The sequence below is a fragment of the Callospermophilus lateralis genome, chromosome 2 (genome assembly GCF_048772815.1).
Source record: "Callospermophilus lateralis isolate mCalLat2 chromosome 2, mCalLat2.hap1, whole genome shotgun sequence".
Lineage (NCBI taxonomy): Eukaryota > Metazoa > Chordata > Mammalia > Rodentia > Sciuridae > Callospermophilus > Callospermophilus lateralis.
This window is the reverse complement of record NC_135306.1, coordinates 109280727-109303769: the sequence shown is the minus strand read 5'-3', so window position 1 is coordinate 109303769 and position 23043 is coordinate 109280727. Positions and strand designations below refer to the sequence as shown.

The window sequence follows — 23043 nt, the reverse complement described above, 5'->3', positions numbered from 1 at the left end:
CTGTAATTAACATTTCACTATACATCCTTTGTCATACATCTACTCATCCATTCATCCATCCATTCCTCTCCATCTTTATAAAAATACACTTCAAAGTAAATTATAGATACATAAAGATTATTTTTTTGGGAAATAAGTTCCCTTTGGCTTAAGTTATGGAAGTTAGTGTAAAATATCCTCCACTTTTTTTTTTTTTTTTTAAAGAGAGAGAGAGAGAGAGAGAGAGAGAGAGAGAATTTTAATATTTATTTTTTAGTTTTCGGCGAACACAACATCTTTGTTTGTATGTGGTGCTGAGGATCGAACCTGGGTCGCACGTGTGGCAGGTGAGCACACTACCACTTGAGCCACATCCCCAGCCCCGACTGTGAAGTCTTAATAAATACATAAATGAACAAATGGAAAAAACAAATGGTTTATGGGCTGGGGATGTAGCTCAGTGGTAGAGTACTTGCCTAGCATGCGCAAGCCCTGGTTCAATCCCCAGTACTGCAAAAAAAGAAAAAAAGGTGGGGGTGGGGGGTTATGATGATTTCATATAACATGAAAGAACTGTTTTGTTTTTGTTTTGGATTGAACCCAGGGCACTCAATCACCAAGACTTCCCCAGCCCTTTTTTATATTTTATTTAAAGTCAGGGTCTCCCTAAGTTACTTAGGACCTCACTAAATTGCTAAGGCTGGCTTTGAACTCTGGATCCTCCCTCCTTAGCCTTCCAAGCCACTGGGATTATAGGCAGGTGGGCACCTGGCAAGCAAGTTATCTCTTAATTTGATCCTTCTAGTTTTCTGCAAAGTAATGAGAGTATGTTCTTATTTTCTTAACATTTGTCAAAATATCATTTTACTCAGTTCCTTTTCTCACTAAACTTATATTTGAATAAACTTGATGTTAAGTCTCACAGTAGCCCCCGTCTTTAAAATTTTTACTTATCTAAAGAATGCTATTCTTTACTAAGTACAGACAGCAAACCTATTGTGGTGACATTAATATAAATGATCACAGTAAGTACAGTTCCCCAAAATTATTCATTATTAGAAAACTAGAGTTGGAATTTATGTGACTAAATCTACATATAATGAAGGAGAAACTGAAATCCTATCTATTAATAACAGGTCCTAATTAAGGAATTAGTATTGCTTTTCTTTTTTCCTTTTTCATGTACGGTAATGTAGCTGCACAACTATTGTATTCTTTATATATCTTTTTTGATTATTGTTTGAGGGTACTGCAGAGAATGAAAAGGATTTTTCATTGATTTATCGTCTACTGTGTCTTCATATAGGAAATTCACTACAATAATAACCAGTAACATCATTTAAAAAAAAAAATTCTCAGGGCTGGAGCTGTGGCTTAGTGATAGAGTGCTTGCCTGGCATTCGTAAGGCACTGGCTTCAATCCTCAGCACCACATTAAAAAATTAAAGGTATTGTGTCCACCTACAACTAAATATATGTGTATACACACACACACACACACACACACACACACGCAAGTGATAGACTTAAAATCCTGAGTAAATTACTTTTCAAATTTAAGGTTTTATTTGTGGTCTAGATTTTATTGTAATCTTCACTGTGGTTTTATTTATAATTAACTTCATATAGATAGGAAAGATAAAATAGTCCTCTATGACAGTTGTAGAAAGTAGCCTTACTATAACCATGAATTATATATGTGTATTTAATTCTGGAATCCTGAAACATTTAGAGGTTCAAGAAAGACCTTAGCTCCATGTGGTAGCACACACTTGTAATCCCAGCAACGCTGGAAGCTAAAGCAAGAGGATTGCAAGTTTGAGACCAACCTCAGCAACTTTACAAGATCTATCTCAAAATAAAAAGGACTGGGGAGCTACAGTTGTGGCTCAATACTAGAGCACTTGACTAGCATGCATGAGTTACTGGGTTTGATCTCAGCACCGCATAAAAATAAATAAATAAAATAAAGTCATTATGTCCATCTATAACTAAAAACGATAAAATAAAATTTAAAGAAAAAAAGGACCGGGCATGTGGCTCAGTGGTAAAATGCCCCTGGGTTCAATCTGCAGTACCAAAAGAAAAAACCCTTTTTTTAGAGAACTGTGTCTATTTATGCTGAACTGCCACCTGTTATTCGTCTGTCTCTTATCACACACACAATTTATTTGGATTAGGCCATTTGCCTTCTAGCAGTATAGGGTTCCCAAGTAGTTGTTATTGGAGCAGTGGGTATGAAATAGAAGTATTGTGCATTTTCTTAGACTTAGGGGTGGTAGTGGGGATTGAACCCAGGGCCTTACACATTGAATTACATCCTTAACCCTTTTTAATTTATTTTGAAATAGGATTTCATTAAGTTAATCAGGCAGGCCTGGAACTTTCAGTCATCCTACCTGAGCCTCCCCAATTGTAGACTTATAAATCTTATTGTTGTTATTGTTATTGTTGTTACTGGGGAATGAATCCAGAGGCACTTTATCAATGAGCTTATATCTCCAGTTCTTTTTTATCTTTTATTTTTTATTTTGAGACAGAATCTTGGGGCTAGAAAGTAGCTCAGTGTTAGAGCACTTGCCTAGCATGGCACACTGGGTTCAATCAAAATAAAAATAAAAAGGGTATTGCTAAATTAATGAGGTTGGCTTCAAACTTGTGATCCTCCTGCCTCAGGCTCCCAACTTGCTGGAATTATAGATGTGTCCTATCCTGCTCAACAACTTATAGAATATTATAGATTAAAAGGCATTTTGGAGCTGGGCATGGTGATGCACTCCTGTAATCCCAGCAGCTCAGGAGGCTGAGGCAGGAGGATCACAAGTTCAGAGCCAGCCTCAGCAACTCAGTGAGACCCTGTCTCTAAATAAAATATAAAAAGGGGATGCATCTCAGCGGTTAAGCACCCCTGTGTTCAATGCTGGTACCAAAAAAAAAAAAAAGGCACTTTGGATTTCATATAAACTTACTATTTAATTTCATATAAAATTAAATAGTAAGTTTATATGAATATATATAGGGATATATCAGTAAGCAATTAACTTACTCCCCAAGATTACATAATTAGGTGGCATAGTCAGGACAGAAACCTTATTCTCCCTGTTTCTTTACTCAAGGCCTTTCTGATCCAAATGCTAAATTTGCACAAATGATAGTGTACTCAAACCATGTAAATATGAAGAGAAATGTGTTTGGCTACGACTATCAAGTGTTGTTTGTTTGTTTTTTGAAAGGAGTAGGATTTATTCAAGCGAGAAGAAAAGAGAGAGAATTCCCACAAGGTGAGAAGGGACCTGATAGGGGTTGCTCCTATCAAGGGTTCTGACAGTTTCTTTTTAAAAAGCCTAAAAAGTTCTTTTCTAAAAATTAAAAAATAAATAAATAAATTTTATAAAAAATAAAATTCATCAAAGAAAATTGCAGAAGGAAAAATTAATTTATCTTTTAGTACATGCCATATTTAATAATTGATAGGCATTGGTAAACATTGATACAAAGAGAAGCTTTTATTTTGTCAAAGCATTTAAGAAGACACATGTTGTTGGGTACAGTGGCATACACCTGTATTCCCAGTGGCTCAAGACACTGAGGCAGGAGGATTGCAAGTTCAAAGCCAGGCTTCAGCAATTTAGCAAGATCCTGTCTCAAAAAATAAAAGGGCTGAGGATGTGGCTCAGGTTCAGTGCCCTTGGGTTCAATCCCCAGGACTGCTACCTCGTCCCCCCCCCAAAAAAAAAAAAAAATTGGACATATGTTAACTCACTGTAGAATAGATACCTTGTTTTAAGGTGACCATGCTATTTAGCCATTTTAGTAACTGAAACATAGTGAATACAGACTTGTGTCAACTTTGGTGGGCCCTGTAATTGCAGTGTCCTGGATGTTTGAGGTTTATGCCACACTTGGTATGGGGAATTTTGATTCTACTTTGGGAGCCTTGTTTTGCTATGTGTAGTTGATGGAACAACTCAAAAAAGAATCTCAGAGTTTTCCTGCTTGCGACCTATTTTACCATACTGTTTATCTTTTTTTTTTTTTTTAAGGAATTCGGGATTGAACCCAGGGGTACTAAACCACTGAGCCATATCCCCAGCTCTTTTTGGTTTTTATTTTATTTTGAGACAAGGTATTGCTAAGTTTCTGAGACTGGCTTTAAACTTATGATGCTTCTGCCTCAGCCTCTGAAGATGCTGGGATTAAAGCATGTACTACCATGCCCAGCCCTACTGTTTATCTTTACATGCTCAAATCCCTGAATTCATGGAAGTATGATTCAGATGCTGTTTCTTCCATCAGGTTGATCTTACTAGCTAGAGATAATTTCCTTCTCTAAATTCTCATAGCACTTTATCAGCAATTCTCAGGTTATTTACCATAGTCTGCCTCCTATTACAGTTTTGGTTTTTTTCCTCTATTTTTTGTTTTTAAATGTTTTATGTTCTCTACTGAACTTCTTGTCATTAGAATGCCAATTTGTTTTCTTCTTCATTCTTAGAGAGCATCTAGTAAGTAGAGAAGATATTCAATAAATAATTATTCAGTTGTTTTTTTTTTCCTCCAGTACTGGGGATTGAACCCAGGAGTGCTCTGTTACTGAGCTACATCCCAGCCCTTTTTATTTTGAGGCAGGGTCTCACTAAGTTGTCTAAGCTGGCCTTGAACTTGCCATCCTCCTGCCTCAGCCGACCAAGTAGCTGGAATTACATGTATACACCACCATACCCAATTAATTCAGTTATTCTTATAATAACATGGCTAAAATAAAGATTATCAATACCTTTAATTAGCCTTTGAACATGCCCAGTCGATAAAGTAAAGTGGATGGGTTGTTTCCTCCATAGCATGCATCTTTTTGTTCCTTTTTCTCTCTTATGTTGCCCTTGATTTAATTTTTAGCTAAATTCTCTCTGCATGTATGGTGGCGTTTTTAACGAGAGCTTGAACCCTGAGAACTACCCATGAATTTTAAGCATTGTTTATCTTTCTTAATATTACATATGTTAGATATGGGCTTTGAGGTCTGAAGTTTTGATCATGTTCTAGATAAACATTTGATATATCTTTACTCATAAGCCTTAAGACATAAAATTCTAATGTAGTAGAGTATAACTTCATAGGGCTGTTATCTCAACCTTTCCTTAAAAAAATTTATTTATTTTATGCATTTTAGTTGTTGATGGACCTTTATTTTTTAATTATATGTGGTGCTGAGAATCAAACCCAGTGCCTCACTCATTCAAGGCAAGCACTCTATCACAACCCCAGCCCCTAGTCTCAACTTTTTGGAGTGAGAATGAAGGCTGTACAGGAATTGTATTTACAATATGCTCCCCTTTCTTAATATTTCTCACTGCTATGAGCTGATTTTCTATGGATCATAAGAGAATTATTATTCTAGAAGATCAATACATTTCTAAAATAATATGTAAATTTTTTCCTAAACTTTTTTATGGAAAAAATTTTCTATTATTTGAATATCAAAATATGGACAGGCCCATAAATGTACGAATCCACTGCCTTGAAATGGTATAAATCATTTAATGGGATATATGCTTATTATTAGTAATGGTACTGTTTTACAATGTGAACATGTGTAATCTAAGTCTATAGTACTTTGGCTTATAATTTGTAAGCTTAGAATCTTTGCATCACTCAAAAAGAAACTCTATACCTATTAGTAATCACTCCCTATTTCCCTTATCTAATCCCCTGGCAATCACTAGTTTATCTCTTTATGACTTTGTTCTGAATATTTCATATACATGGAATCATGTAACATATAACCTATTTGGAGGTGGGGAGCACTGTGGTTGCTGGGTATCAAGCTTGCAACACTCTGCCATTGAGTACATCACCTAGTCCAAGAGGTGGCCTTTTGCATCTGATTTCTTTTCCTTAGCATAATATTTTCAAGGTTCATTTTTGTTAGCATGTATTAATACTTCATTCCTTTTATGACTAAATAACTTTTCCATTGTATGGATATTCTTTATTTTATTTATCAATTCATCAGCTGATAGACATTGATTTTTGCTTTTTGGGGGAGGATAGTGGGGATTGAACTCAGGTGCACTCAACCATTCAGCCCCTTATTTTGTATTTTATTTAGAGACAGGGTCTCCCTGAGTTGATTAGCACCTCATTTTTGCTGAGGCTGGCTTTGAACTCACAATCCTCCTGCCTTAGCCTCCTAAGCTGTGGTATTACAGGCATGCACTACTGCACCTGGCGATTTTCACTTTTTAGGTATTATGAATTATGTTAAGTATGAACATTCATGTACAAGTTTTTGTGTGGTCCAACTCTTTTCTGGGGGAATTTTGGGATAAATCTACCTTACATTTGGAAATATATGGCATTTAAACCCTTAGTGAACCAGCACAGAAGTTTACTTGCTTGTCATTGGTAAGGTGAAACAACAATCACATTTTAATTTTGTTCTTTTTATTTTTGCTAGACATATGTGTATGGTTGAAACATGAACCTCCTATGATAAAAATTAATGTGAAAACAAATTTCTTGAGTATGTTTAGTCTTTGACATATAAACAAAACCTGTAGGTGGTGATACTTTTAGATTAATTTCTGGTAAGGTACTAGGGTATTATCATTATTTGTGTGTCAAAATTATAAGAAACTTCTTTTTTTTTTTTTGGTACTGGAGAGTGAATCCAGGGGTGCTTAACCACTGACACATCCTCAGCCATTTTTTGTATTTATTTATAGAGACAGGGTCTCACTGAGTTACTTAGGGCCTTGCTAAATTGTTGAGGCAGGCTTTGAATTCTCAATCCTCCTGCCTTAGCCTCCCAAGCCATTGGGATTACAGATGTATGCCACCACATCCAGCTCAGAAACCTTATTCTTTTTTAAAATATTTTTTTAGTTGTAGTCGGACACAATAACTTAATTTTATTTGTTTATTTTTATGTGGTGATGAGGATTGAACCCATACCTAGCATGTGCTAGGCAAGTGCTCTACCGCTGAGCCACAACCCCATCCCAGTGTAAGTTGTTTAGAGCCTTGCTAGATTGCTGAGACTGGCTTTGAATTTGGATTCAAAGCCAGTCTCAGCAATCAGTTGCATCAGCCTCTCAAGTCATTGGGATTATAGGCATGTGTCACCATGTCCAGCTGATTTTTGTTTGTTTGTTTTGGTACTGGGAATTGAACTCAGGGGCACTTGACCACTAAGACACATTCCCAGCCCAGCTGTCTGTTTTTGAGAGGAGGTCTCACAGTGTTGCTTAGGACGGCCTTGAACTCTGGGCTCAAATAATTCTACCTCAGCTTTTCATGTTCCACTGTACCCAGGGACTTTTTTAAGTACTGAGGAATATCTACATCCCCATTCCTTTTTACTTTTTTTTTTTTAAGTTGTCAGTAGACCTTTATTTTATTTATATGCAATGCTGAGAATCAAACCCAGTGCCTCACATGTGATAGGCAAGTGCTCTACCACTGAGTTACAACCCCAGCCCTTTTCTTTTTACTTTTTTATTTTGAGATAGGGTGTTGCTAAATTGCTTAGGGTCTCACTAAGTTACTGAGGCCAGCTTCATATTTGCAATTCTGCCTAAACCTCAGGAATTGCTGGGATTACAGGTGTGCACCACTGTGGCCAGCTTTTAAACTGCTTAGTGATTTATGACTTAAAAAAACTAACTTTAGTTGGGATAACAGGTAAATTTCATAAACATAAACAGAACTGTATAACTCCTAACACCACTTCTTTCTAAACTTGGGTTATTATTTGTGAAATGGAACAGTTGATAATATTATTTTTTGAGATTTCACACAAGAAAACCTGGACCCATTTGAAGTAAATCAATCTGTAAAAACAAAAATCTGTTCAATAGAGGGAAATTACTTGTGCAAGGTATCAATCAAACATTTTCTAGAATGAATTGTTTTTTATCTTACTGCTTAGAAATAAGCATGCTGTTCAATGTCTCCCAAATATCCTAATTCTTCTTTTTCTTCTTCCTTTTTTAAACTGTACATGGATAGAATGTAGTCCTTGCACATGCTAGGCAAGCATTCTACCACTGAGCTATACCCCAACCCTTTTTATTTTTTATTTTGAGCCAGCGTCTTGCTAAATTGTCAAGGCTGGTCTTGAACTTGTCATCCTCCTGCCTTAACCCCCCCCCCCCAGTACCTGGGGTTACCAATGTAAGCCACCACACCTAGTTTCTAATTATTTATCCTTGAAAGACGAGGATGGGTTCTCCTATAATTATTCTAAAAGCATTAATATATTAAAACTATAAGAATATTCAAACTGACTTTTCCCATCAAACTGCTCATCTGTAGGGGACAGATTTCTATAAAATTGAAAATAAAAAGTCTCATCAATAGGATTTTGATATTTCAGAGGTCATATCTTAGCATTTAGGCTTCCCAAATGTGTAAAAATCTTTTTTTGTTATTTGTGCTTAGGAACTCTTGTATTCTAACACTCAAGAGACTGTTGACTCTGTACTTAATTTTCTTACTCCTCTGTATTGGCATTGAAGGTCTCCCTTCTTCCTTTGGTGCTTTGTTTTATCTAATGAAATGCTGGAAGAAGGCTGCTGGGTCTTGTTCATTGCCTAGTATTTAGGTTTTTATTATACAGATTGTTTGACTATCTGGGAATAGCATAGTGGGGGATGGGAATGCAAATGATAAATTTAGACTGGCTAGATTGGTTTCATATTCTAGGTAAAAAGTAAAGGTCAGGGGCTTCTTAAAAGGCTGCTTAAATACCTTTAATCTGCTTTTAGTTTTAGGTGCACACAGTATCTTTATTTTATTTCAATGTGGTGCTGAGGATTGAACCCAATACCCCACGCATACTAGGTGAGCACTCTTATCACTGAGCTACAACCCCAGCCCTAATTTTACTTTTTTTAATTAAAAAAATTTTTTTGGTACTGGAGACTAGACTTCTGTTTTGACTGGAAATTTTCTGTGTTTTTTTTTTTTTTAGAAAAAAAACAAAGTTACCAGGGCTAGAGTTGTGGCTTAGTGGTGGAGCGCTCGCATAGCATGTATGAAGCCCTGGGTTTGATCCTCAGCATCACATAAAAGTAAATAAATAAAATAGAGGTATTGTGTCCAACTACAACTAAAAAATAAATATTTTTTAAAAAGTTATTCTTTATGGGTGTGCCAAATCGGAGAATAACCCAATTCTGGGACACAACCAACCCATTACAAATATATATGTAGAATTAGAAAAGGTTATTTATTTAATTAATACATAATAATTTTAAAATAGTTAAAATAAATATTATTTAAAATAATAATTTTCTTTATGTATATTATTGAGAAATGGAATAATAGTTTCATTTTCCTCTACTTTACATTAATCTTAAAAATTACACACTACAATTAAAGAAGCAGTAGAATGTGAAAACATTGTAATAGTAATCATGTTACTAAATAACCTGAATGTATCAAATCTGTATAATATCCCCTGAGACATTGAGAAAACAGAGATGATGAAATATTAATTAGTACTTATAATGTGTGTTCCTGGCAGGTGCTGTTGGCAGCAGCAGTCTGCACGAAAGCAGGAAAGGCTATTGTTTCTCGACAGTTTGTGGAAATGACCCGAACTCGGATTGAAGGCTTATTAGCAGCTTTCCCAAAGCTCATGAACACTGGAAAACAGCATACATTCGTTGAAACGGAGAGTGTAAGATATGTCTACCAGCCTATGGAGAAACTGTACATGGTACTAATCACTACCAAAAACAGCAACATTTTAGAAGATTTGGAGACCCTAAGGCTCTTCTCAAGAGTGGTAAGAGTCTTTCTGTAATAATTCTGGGTTCCACTTTTTTTTTTTTTTTTTTTTGATATGGGAGATTTAACCCAGAGGCACTTTACTATTGAGCTTCTTATTTTTAATTTTGAGACAGGATCTCACTAAGTTGCTTAGGACCTTGCTAAATTGCTGAGACTTGCCTTGAACTTGCGATCCTGCCTCAGCCTCCGAAGTTGCTGGGATTACAGGCATGACCTGACACCTGGCTTGGTTCCACATTTTTGTGTGAAGTTAGTTTTTCCTCCAAGACAGCTTATGCTTATCAGTTTGTAGGCTCTGCTTCTCCCATTTCAGCAGTTTATTGCTACAACTCCTTATTCATTCAGCAGACATTGGGTCCTCTCCTGAACTCTAAGTATCCCAGAAGAGAATACAGAAATTCATTCCTTCCTTCTTTATTTTATTTATTTATTTTTATGTGGTGCTGAGGATTGAACCCAGCCCTTGCATGTGCTAGGCGAGTGCTCTGCCACTGAGCCACAACCCCAGGCTGTAACAGTCTCACTAAATTATCAAGCAGCTGATAACAAACTTTTTCCCTGCTTCAGTCTTCCATGTACCTGGGATTACAGGTATGTGTCATCATGCATGGCTAGTGCCTTTATATTTAGGAAATTTATTTGGCCATGTATTTTAGATAAGGCTAAATGATGCAGACACAGAAACAAAGACTTTATGCCAAAGTCTTGCTTAAAATAAAGACTGGAAGGAGCTAAGAAAGGTATTCAGGTTTAATGAAATTTCTGTATTTGAAAGAATAAGACCTAGCCAGGCTTGGTGGCACATGCCTGTAGTCCCAGCTGCTTGCCTCCCAAGTTCAAAACGAACCTTAGCAAAAAAGCAAGGCATTGAGCAACTCAGTGAGACCCTGTCTCTAAATAAAATAGAAAATTGGGCTGGGGATATGGCTCAGTGGTCAAGTGCCCCTGAGTCTAATCCATGCTCCCACCCCACCCCACCCCCCACACAAAACAAAGAATAAGACTTAGGTTGGGGTTGTGGATTAGTGGTATCGCGCTTGTTTAGCATGTGTGATGCACTAGGTTCGATTCTCAGCACCTCATACAAATAAATAAAGGTCCATCAACAACTCAAATATTTAAAAAAAAAAAAAAAAAAAAGAATTAAGACTTGGAAAAAACTACTAGTAAATGCAAAATCTTTCTTTTCCATTGCTGTCCATGATTAGATTCCTGAGTATTGCCGAGCCTTAGAGGAGAATGAAATATCTGAGCACTGTTTTGATTTGATTTTTGCTTTTGATGAGATTGTTGCCCTGGGATATCGGGAGAATGTTAACCTGGCACAGATCAGAACCTTCACAGAAATGGATTCTCATGAGGAGAAAGTGTTCAGAGCAGTCAGAGAGGTGAGTGGGGTCCTCTTTGGGACTACTGGTTTTAATGTCTTTTAGCTTTCACTAATCTGATTTTCCTGTTTTTACTTGATAATGTAGATTGTACACAAAGTTATATCCACATGTCTCTTTTTGTAGACTCAAGAACGTGAAGCTAAGGCTGAGATGCGGCGTAAAGCAAAAGAATTACAACAGGCACGGAGAGATGCGGAGAGACAAGGGAAAAAAGCACCAGGATTTGGGGGATTTGGTAGCTCTGCAGTATCTGGAGGCAGCACAGCAGCCATGATCACAGAAACCATCATTGAAACTGATAAACCAAAAGTGGCACCTGCACCAGCCAGGTATAATCCAGTGTATTACCAGCCAGAGGAAGGCTGTATTTGTATACTTGGGAGTGATTAGTGAATGTGGTATTACTACTTTTACGTAAAAGAGAGTTCTTTTACAGATCATGCTATGACCTCAGTTTCCTACTAGAATTGCCTTATGTAGGGAAGGGAGGGGGTGTTTAACTGTTTATGGAACATGGATATTTAATCTTAATGTTTAAGGGGAATCTCTGAACTATGAAGTTATATGCAGAATTTTGTTTGTGTAGTTATTTTATCTGAATGGAAGCTACAGAGTTTTCATCTGATCATTATGTGATTAAAAAAATGCATATTTGGGCCAGGTGCCTTGGTGCATACCTATAATCCCAGCAGCTTGGGAGGCTGAGACAAGAGGATCTTGAGTTCAAAACCAGGTTCAGCAACTAACAAGGCTTGATCAACTTAGTGAGATCCTGACTCTAAATAAAATATAAAAAAGGACTGAGGATGTGGTTTAGTGGCGAAGCATCTCTGGGTTTAATCCTTGGTACCAAAAAAAACCCCCAAAACCCACATTTGGTCTGGGTACTGTAAGCTTACATATTAATAATGACTATCAAGTTTTGGCAGGTTCGTATTAGACTATCATAGTCTACTTGTCCACCAACAGTAGGAAGTTTGGATTTTCCATTTGAGGTCTTTACATTCCTCCTAAGAATAGCTCAGGGGCTGAGGTTATAGCTCAGTGGTAGAGTGCTTGCCTCACATGTGTGAGGCACTGCGTTCAAACTTCAGCACCATATTAAAAAAAAATAATAATAAAGATATCGTGTTCATCTACAATTAAAAAAAAAAAGAAAGAATAGCTTCTGGGGGGGCTGGAGCTGGAGCTCAGTGGTAGAGTGTTTGCCTCATACATGTGAGGCAGTGGGTTTGATCCTCAGCATCACATAAAAATAAATAAAGAATAGCTTCAGGGAAAGCTTCTTTGATGTGGGGTCATTAATGTTTTGGGCTTCTGCGTATATGTATGTGTGTTCTTATTTTGTATTCTTCAACCTAGGCCTTCAGGCCCCAGCAAGGCTTTGAAACTTGGAGCCAAAGGAAAGGAAGTAGATAACTTTGTGGACAAATTGAAATCTGAAGGTGAAACTATCATGTCCTCTAATATGGGCAAACGTACCTCTGAAGCAACCAAAGTGCATGCTCCACCTATTAATATGGAAAGGTAAGAATTAATTCTTTCAGTAAGTAGAGTATTACATTTTTTAAAAAATCCTCTTTTGATGTGCTATAAGTTCTTTTTTTGGGGGGGTGGTATACTGGGGATTGAACCCGAGGACCTCACACATGCTAAGCAAGTACTCTACCACTGAGCTATACCCTCAGTCCCATTTTTTGTACTTTTTAATATTTCCTGATTATTATTATTATTGTGGTTTTTTTTTTTTGTGTGTGTGTGTGTGCTGGGGATTGAACTTAGGGCCTTATGCATATGAGGCAAGGACTCTACCAACTGATCCCAGCCCCTAATTTTTCCTGATTTGAAAGATATATACAGAACATATTCTAGATATTAACTTAAGGTATTTTTAAAATTTTTTTTCAGCCACCCGTTTTTGCCTTTTATTGGGTAAGTTAAGCAAAAGTGATTTGTCTAGCGTGGAGCAAGTCTCTTAAAATAAAGTTTGAATTAGCTGGGCCTGGTGGCGTACTCCAGTAATCCCAGAGACTCAGGAGGCTAAGACAGGAGGATTCCAAGTTTGAGGCCAACCTCAGCAAATTTTCAGACCCTGTCTCAAAATAGAAAATTAAAAAGAATCAGGGCAGACTGGGGTTGTTGCTCAGTGGTAGAGCCCTTGCCTAGCATATGTGAGGCACTGGGTTTGATTCTCAGCACTACAATAAATAAATGTATAAAATAATGATCCATTGACAACTAAAAAAAAAAAAAAAAGGATACAGCTTAGTGGCTGAGTTCAATCCTTAGTACCAAAAAAGTTTTAAAAATGGATTTGAATGAGAGGTCTGATGACTCTGCACTATATTTTGGCATATTTTTCTAATTAAATTGTAAAGAAAAACCATTCTTTAATCCAAAATTTTTAAGTAACTTTAACAGCAGGTTAACATATTTTGCCTTTTAAGTATTTGAACCTGGTGTAGAATATTTTGGTTTGTCTTTTATTTCAGGATTGAGACAGTGGTTTATAACATTTTTAAGTGGTGGTTGATCAAGTTCACATTTTCATGACTCAGAATTCTTCTCTTGAGTCCAGACCTTCTACTGTTGCTAATGGTATTTAGGTCAAATGAAAGATGAGTCTGGGAGGATATCTCAATTAGGTCTATATAAAAGTAGAGTATTTACTCTTTAAGTGTTCTATTCTGTGTGAAAATGAATAGAGTTTCATCCAGATAATTCTCTTGACTCACTGAAGTGCCTGTCCTATTCCTGTTGGCTGTTTTAAGTGAGACAAAGGCATCACACTTTTAAACACAGGTTGGAGACCATCACATTAGAGATTAAGGTTCTTTTTAATCATGAAGAACCTCTTGAGTGCAGAAAAACTCTTGTGAAGGTAAAATGGGACCCTGCATTATCTTAAGATATATAGTCCTTTGTGATCTTGAGTCTGAAAACGTTTGTTTTGAGGAAAATAAGAGTTGAAATAGAGAATGAACTGAAGTTCACCCAACTAAAATAGTTTTATTATAGAATTTTGATAGATTGTATTTAATAATCACCCATAGTAGCAGCACTTTTTAATTTTACTTATTTTGTTATTAAGTTATATATTCCTATAGCACAAAATTCAAAAGGTTTCAAAAGACATTAATATAAAAAGTATTCCTCCCACCTAGACATGCAAGTTTTTCATTGTGGAAGCAACTGACATCAACTAGCTTTTTGTATATCCTTCTGAAGAGATAGTCTATGATGTATAGAAGAATAAAAATGTATCTTTTTTTATTCCTTTATTTTTATGGTATTGGGGATTGAAACCAAGGACATTCAACCATTGAGCCACATCCCCAGCCTTTTTAATTTTTAGTTTGAGACAGTATTGCTAATTTGCTCAAGCAGGCTTTAAATTTAAGATCCTTCTACCTGAGCCTCCTGAGTAGCTAGGATTACAGGCTATGCCTGACTTCTTTTTCATTTTTATACAAAGCAGCAGCATTCTAGCCAGGTGCCATGGTGCAAAGATATAATCCTAGCATCTGGGGAGGTTGAGGCAGAGGATCAGGAGTTCAAAACCAGTCTCAGCAATTTAGCAAAGAACGCCCTAGGTAATTTATTGATGCCCTTTCTCAAAAATTAAAGGTAAAAAAGGGCTGGGGATGTGGCTCAGTGGTTGAGCACCCCTGGGTTCAATCCCAGTACCAAACAAAGCAAAGCATTGTCTAATTGCTTTTTTGCATTTAATTATTTATAGATAAGAATTTCCTCATTTGAGGGATTTATTATTATTATTATCATTATTGGAATTGGGGCACCCATGGGTGCTCTAGCACTGTTTTACATCCTCAGGCCTTTTCAGTGTTTGTTTCGAGATAGGGTCTCCCTAAATTAAAAAACAGGCTTGCCTGGAACTTGCTATCTTCCTGCCTCAGCCTCCCACGTAACTGGGATTACAGGAGTGTACCACCATGTCCTGCAGTATTATTATTATTATTATTATTATTATTTACCAGGGATTCAAACCAGGAGGCTCAACCATTGAGTCACAGGGTGTTGCTAAGTTGGTCAAGGCCTCGCCAAGTTGCTGAGGCTGGGTTTGAACCTGCGATCCTCCTGTCCCAGGACACTTGGCTTATAGGCATGCACCTATAATTTCTTAAAGTTTAAAATTGTTTTTTTTTTTTTTTTTTTTAAAGAGAGAGAGAGATTTTCTCAACACTTATTTTTTAGTTTGTCAGCGGACACAACATCCCTGCCTGCATGTGGTGCTGAGGACCGAACCCGGACCACAAACATGCCAGGCGCAAGCACGCTACTGCTTGAGCCACATCCCCAGCCCCTTAAAATTGTTTTTAAATAAAAAGATTTTTCAGTTTTTTCTCCTCATCCCCCCACAGCTGCCTTGTACTCATTCATATTGATATACCTTTATGTATTTTTTTTAATGTTTATTTAGTTGTAGATGAACACACAGTATCTATATTTGTTTTTATGTGGTTTGAACCCAGTGCCTCACACATATGAGGCAAGCACTTTACCACTGAGCTACAACCTCAGCCCCTACCTTTATGTATGTATTTGTGTATCTGTGTATGTATGCATGTATTTATTTATTTTGTGGTGAATACATACATACATACATACATACAGGTAGGGGCTGGGGTTGTGTTGCTAGGGATTGAACCCAGGGCCTTGTGCATGTGAGACAGGCACTCTACCAACTGAGCTATATCCCCAGCCTCCTTTATATATTTAAGCAGTTCCCCACAGATGGACATTGAAACTTTTTTTTACTACAAATAATTCTTTTTTAAAAAAATTTTATTAAAAAATTAAATACATTGATTTTAATTACGTATGTAATACATTAATTGTTTAAAAAGTAAAACATTAAATTTTTATTATTTAAAAAATTTTTTATTTATATATGTGGTATGTATTTCAATTCTTATTACACATATAGAGCACAATTTTTCATATCTCTGGTTGTATATAAAGTGTATTCACACCAATGTGTGTCTTCATATATGCACTCTGTATAATAATGATCATCACATTCCACCATCATTTCTAACCCCATGCCTCTTCCCCTCCCCTCCAACCCCTGCCCTATCTAGAGTTTATCTATTCCTCCCATGCTCCCTCTCTCTGTCCCACTATGAATCAGCCTCCTTGTGACAGGGAAAACATTTGGCATTTGGTTTTTTGGAATTGGCTAACTTCACTTAACATTGTCTTCTCTAACTCCATCCATTTACCTGCAAATGCCATGATTTTATTCTCTTTTATTGCTGAGTAATATTCCATTGTGTATATATACCACATTTTCTTTATCCATTCATCTACTGAAGGGCATCTAGGTTGGTTCCACAGTTTAGCTGTTGTGAATTGTGCTGTAATTTTAATTATATAGATCTTTCACCTCTTTTGTTGATTCCTAAGTTTTGTTGTTGTTGTTGTTTTATTTATTTATTTATTTTAGGCTATTGTAAATGGGTGGTTTTCCTCGTTTCCCTTTCTGAGGATTTGTCACTGATATACAGAAATGCCTTTGATTTATGGGTGTTGATTTTATGTCGTGCTACTTTGCTGAATTTATTTACTAGTTCTAGAAGTTTTCTGGTGGAACTTTTTTGGGATCTTCTAGGTATAGAATCATATCATCAGCAAATAGTGCCAGTTTGAGTTCTTCTTTTCCTATGTGTTTCCCTTTAATTTCTTTCATGTAATTGCTCTGGCCAGTGTTTCAAGAATTATGTTTAAATAGAAGTGGTGAAAGATGGCATCCCTGTTTTGTTCCAGTTTTTAGAGGGAATGCCTTCAATTTTTCTCCACAAATGATTCTTTTTGTTATTAATAATATTTTTGGTTGGTTGTTTTGTGGTACTAGATACTCTATCATTGAACCACATCTCCAACCCTTTTTATTTTTACTTTTATTTTGAGACAAGGTTTCACTAAGTTGCCCAGGCTGGCCTCACACTTGCAGTTCTCCTGTCTCTGTTTCCAGAGTTGCTGGGGTTATAAGTATATAGTGCCATACCCAGTCTACAAGCAATTTTTTGTGAATAATAATACATTGTTTTGCACAGGTGACAATTTAGTTATAGAACAAATTCTAGAGAGTTGCTGAATCAAAGAGAATAATGCTTTAGATTTTGATAAAGCAGCAGCATCTTAAATATTTTTTGATGGCTAATCACCCGGAGAAAGAGAGTTTTGGTTTCTACCTTTCTCAACAAATTAACTACTTTTTCTTTGTAGTGTGCATATGAAGATTGAAGAAAAGATTACGCTAACCTGTGGACGGGATGGAGGATTACAGAATATGGAATTGCATGGCATGATCATGCTTAGGATCTCAGATGACAAATTTGGCCGAATTCGTCTTCATGTGGAAAATGAAGATAAGAAAGGGGTACAGCTACAGGTACGTATTTAGACTTTGGTCTACCCAGCACAGTTGTCATCTTCTTACTCTTTTTTTAAAAAAATTTTTTATAATGCTAGAGATTGAGCCATGGGCTTATACATAGTAGACAAGTGCCCCATCACCAAGCTACATTCCTAACCCAAAGCACAGTGTTTCTCAACTAAAAGTCCTCATGAACCACAGAATACAGAAAATTATTTAAGTAATAGAGCTAGTGCCATTGTAGATGCATAGGAAAGAAGTTAATATATTACATACAGTGGTTCCTGAGTGATAGATTGTAGCAGTATTAGAATGACTTTCAAATATTGGGGTTGAATGAAAGATCCTTTTGAAATTTAGTAGGTGATTTCTTCATATCACTAACAATAGCGGCAAAGAGATGTTTAACTATTATGAAAAAAGTAAAATAATTTAGTTTCTTACTTGAAATATGGTTTTCTTACCAGGCATAGTGGCACATGCCTGTAATCCCAGTGACTCCGATGGCTAAAACAGGAGGATCATAAGCAACTTAGCAAAAAACTTTATTAGGAGATATTTTATTAAAACAGATATGACAATCAGTTTAGTCATTCTGTCCTTTATAAACTGCCAGAGTTTGTTTTATTAGATGAATGGCAGTATCTAGTAATGGTATATTTGAAAAGTGCAGGGCTGGGGCTGTGGCTCAGCAGTAGTTCTCTTGCCTGCCATGTGTGAGGCACTGGGTTTGATTCTCAGCACCACATATAAATAAAATAAAGATCTATCAACAACTAAATAAATAATTAAATAAATAAACAGTGCATAAAATACTTACCAGAATAAATATGTGTGGACAAATATTAAATGTATTTGAACCCTTGTATCTTCTTATTATGGTGGTTCTTTTCACATTTTATTTAGGTGGTTGATTTTACATCTTGTTCAACAACAAAGCCTTTTCAGGGAAAAGTGTATTTTTGTCTATTTTCCCCATAATCAGCAGAATTCTCTTTTGGAAGTAGTGCTTTTATAATTTGACAACATCGTTGCTGGCTATTAAAGTATATGTAGACTGCTACCCAGAAGTGACTTATTTTTTCTTTCTTCTAATACAATTTATTTTAAAAAGATGAGACTTTTTCCCCAAAACCAGGGATTGAACCCAGGTGCATTTAACCACTGAGCCACATCCCCAGCTCTTTTTATTTTGAAATAGGGTCTCACTAAGTTGCTTACGTTCTCTAAGGCAAAATTACAGCTAGTCTCTACAGATAGCTTTTTCCTTTCTTTTTTTAAAGAGAGAGGGAGAGAGAATTTTAATATTTATTTTTTAGTTATCAGTAGACACAACATCTTTGTTTTGTATGTGGTGCTGAGGATTGAACCCGGGTCGCATGCATGCCAGGCGAGCACGCTACCGCTTGAGCCACATCCCCAGCCCCAGCTTTTTCCTTTCTTATCTGTTTTTCTATAAGGCCAAGACTGCTATCTGACCCTGGCAGCTGATGATCATCTGACTCCAGTCATCGTGTGCGTGCGTGCGCACTTGTTTTGTGTTACACTCTACCACTGAACCTCACTCCTTATTCCCTGATTTAGTCTTCTGCAAGAAATAGCTCCCTGTTGAAGTATTTTTGGAAAGGACCTGGTTATTATTCTTTGACTTTTTCAATTATAAGTTGTTTCTTTGTTTTGGTACTGGAGATTGAACCCAAGGACACTTAACACCTGATCCACATCTCCAGTCCTTTTAAATATTCTATTTAGAGACAAGGTCTTGTTAAGTTGCTTAGGGCCTTGCTAAGTTTCTTAGGCTGGCATCAAACTTGGAATTCTCCTGCCTCAGCTTCCTGAGCTACAGGGATTATAGGTATGCACCAGTGTACTCAGCTTTGACACTTTATCTTAGATGTTTAGATTATGGGCCATGTAAGCCCAGAGGGAGTTTATTTCTTGTCTTATCCTTTTTGAACCTAAGTTTTCCTTCCTGACTCATTCCAGACCCATCCAAATGTGGATAAAAAACTTTTCACCTCAGAGTCTCTAATTGGCTTAAAGAATCCAGAGAAGTCGTTTCCAGTCAATAGTGATGTAGGAGTGCTAAAGTGGAGACTACAGACCACAGAGGAATCTTTTATTCCACTGACAAGTAAGTGCCTCTAACCATTTCCACTGAACTAGTCTACATTGAAAACTTGAAATAATCCTAGCTTGTACACTTTCATTTTCTTTGCCATAGAAAAGTTATTTTTGACAAAATGGTCTTTCAAAATTGCTTTTAATCATTTGCTTTACTTTTTTTTTTTGTTTTGTTTTGTTTTTGTTTTTTGAGGTAGTGGATATTGAAACCAGAGGCACTGAGCTTATATTCCCAGCCCTTACTCCCCACCCCACCCTTTTTCCCCTCCGTTTTCGATAGGGTCTCCCTAAGTTTTCCAGGCTGGCCTTGAAATTTTGATCCTCTTTCCTTCTGGGTAGCTGGGATTACAGGTGTGCACAACAGTGTCTGACTTCACTTAAATTTTTCATATATATAGTTTATATTAGAATGTTTTAAGCCTGCAGATGTTAATTAGCTTGGATTTGCAATCTTACCTTTTTTTTTAATATTTATTTTTTAGTTTTAGGTGGACACAGTATCTTTATTTTATATTTATATAGTGCTGAGGATTGAACCCAGTGCCTCATGCATGCTAGGTGAGCACTCTACCACTGAGCCACAATCTCAGCCCCATTTTTTTAATATTTTATTTTTTAGTTATAGTTGGACACAACACCCCCATTTTATTTATTTATTTTTATGTGGTATTGAGGACCAAACCCAGGGCCTCACATGTCCCAGGTGAGCGCTCTACTGCTCAGCCCCAGCCCCAGCCCCTGTCATCTTAACTTTTATCTACTCTTTTTCCATACTTGATTTTAGTCAAAGTGTTGAGGCAATTTTACTTTTTTTCTGATGTTCTAGTATGACTGCTTTGCTTTACTCCTCAGTTAATTGCTGGCCCTCGGAGAGTGGAAATGGCTGTGATGTCAACATAGAATACGAGCTACAAGAAGATAACTTAGAACTGAATGATGTAGTTATCACCATCCCACTTCCGTAAGTGGTGTCCCCCACATAATCATGTTCCCTATGTTAGCTTATAGAACTGGTCTTTTTGGAGGAAGCACCTTGTTGCAGTGCATTCTAAGGTATTTGCTTTTTAAAAAGACCAATTGTAAAAGAAGCAAGACACTAAAGGCTACTTACTATATGATTCTACTTCCAAGACTTTCTGGAAAAGGTAATATACTTAGAACAACATCAGGAAGTAGAGGGAAAAGTATTTGGCTACGAAAGGACAGAAGGAACTTCAGGGGATGATGGAAATGTTCTATGATGTGATTTTGATGGTGCTTACAAGACTGCATACATTTGTTAAAATACATTGAGTGTATAAGCTTTGGCTTTCGGTTCAAACCAGTCAAACAAAAAAGCCAGTTGTAGTTTTGGGGCCAGGTATTAGTTCTTAGCGTCTTCATGTAATAATGAAGATTTCCAAAAGGAGGAGCCACTTTTCAGTCACATTTTCTTTGTTTTGTTTCACAAAGAAATTGAGTCTGTCAGACTGAATTTTTATTTTTCACTGACTGTCTTAACTATCACTAAAGATGAGAATATATTCAGTGGAACTATTGATTCTTGCTGAAACAAGATATCTACATCAGTTTCAGTAAATTTTCTCATAGTTTTATTAAGTATAATTAACATAAACTACACATATTTAAGTTGTGCAAAGTGGTTAAGTTTTGACATGTGTACCTATGCAACTGTCAATACAATCAAGAAAATGAAAATGCCCATTACCCCGTTACCCCTTCAAAATTAGTTCTAGTAATTCCCCCCCACCGCCCCCCCACCCCCTGTGGATACAACATCTTTATTTTTATGTGGTGCTGAGGATCAAACCCAGCGCCCTGCACATGCCAGGCGAGCACATTACCACTTGAGCCACATCTCCAGCCCCTCTAGTGCCATGCACTTAAATGATCTACTCTCCAGGATCATCTGAAAATATTCTCCACCTTAAATTTATTTCCTCATTTACATTTTCAGTGACTTGTACATTTGTACTTCCTTAGTGAATCTCAGCTGCACTCCTTTAATCCTGAATAAGTACCAGGTTTAATTATGAAAAATAGTATATTTTTAGAGGATCTTTACTATTGTTGTGGAGAAAATGGTACTAACTTATATTTTTGTTCCCTTTTGATTAACTCAGTCCTTTACATTGTCAAGTCTGGTTTGTCATTTGTCATTCTTAGTTCTTTTTTTTTTTTTTTTTTTTTTGTGCTGGGGATTGAACCCAGGGGCTTAACACTGAGCCACATCCCCAGCCATTTTTTTAAAAAATATTTATTATTTAGTTGTAGTTGGACACAATACCATCATTGTATTTATTTATTTTTATGTGGTACTGAGGATGGAACCCAGGGCCGCACACGTGTGGGTGTGAGGCAAGCGCTCTACTGCTGAGCCACAACCCCAGCCCCCAACCCCAGCCAGTTTTTATATTTATTTAGACTTTATTTAGAGATAGGGTCTCACTAAGTTGCTGAGGTTGGCTTTGAACTCTAGATCCTCCTGTTTCAGCTTTCTGAGATGCCAAAAGATTTATCTGATTTATAATCAAGTGGATTCTCATTTGATAAATGCGCCTGGCTCTTATTTCCATTTTTAAAGATATACTTTATAACCAATATCATATATATATATATATTAAATAGACATATATACAGATATAAGTATTGACATATATATCACACACGAATATATAAATCCTGTTATTCACAATTTGGTTATTCTTGTGGAACAATAGATGGCTGCCTTGAAACGTTGTAGGATTTGGGCATTGGTAATAGGTGGGGTTTTGTTTGTCAAGATTTATTTTACTAGACTATTTTTAGGATGCCACAATTTTTAGGCCCTTCTTCCACCCTATAATTGTGGTTTCAGTGGTTTCCTGTGTCTTAGTTCAGTAGTCTCTAGAAGAGACCCTTAAGACAGCACTTTGCTCCATTATCTATAACTGATCAAATTAGAAGAGATCAGATTGGAATAAGGGGCACAGAGAAGGAATATAAAAGAACTAGGACCATAAAATTGATAGAGAAGAGTTAATAAATGTCTTATGCCACCCTTAAAGTTTTCTCTGTCTCCCATATTTACCTTGCCCCTGATACAAGCATTGAATGTCACTAGTGAATTAAAAGATGGTAAATTTAGAATGTGTAGGAGTTGGTGACACTGCCTGTCAGCCATGTGTGAGGGTATACAGTACATTCAAACTAGCCCTGATTCTTCTGTAGAATAAAGACAACCATATATCTCCTTCTCCCGTCATGTTTCCACTTTGCCCAGGGATAATTGTGCTTCAATTTATCAAATGAGAGTCCACTTGATTATAAGTCAGATAAATCTTTTGGCATCAGCGTCAGGCAGTTTTGAAT

General features: G+C 36.6%; 1 protein-coding gene across 1 annotated transcript in view; it reads left to right on the top strand.

The window, feature by feature from the left end:
• Positions 1 to 23043, top strand: part of Arcn1 (archain 1 coat protein complex I subunit delta) — a 29704-nt gene that overhangs the window by 2378 nt on the left and 4283 nt on the right. Inside the window, exons 2-8 of the mRNA XM_076846346.2 lie at positions 9509 to 9772; positions 10986 to 11165; positions 11292 to 11497; positions 12531 to 12695; positions 17418 to 17583; positions 19555 to 19702; positions 20545 to 20653. Of these exons, the coding sequence (XP_076702461.1) occupies positions 9509 to 9772; positions 10986 to 11165; positions 11292 to 11497; positions 12531 to 12695; positions 17418 to 17583; positions 19555 to 19702; positions 20545 to 20653 (1238 nt within the window). The remainder of the gene's footprint in view (positions 1 to 9508; positions 9773 to 10985; positions 11166 to 11291; positions 11498 to 12530; positions 12696 to 17417; positions 17584 to 19554; positions 19703 to 20544; positions 20654 to 23043) is intronic.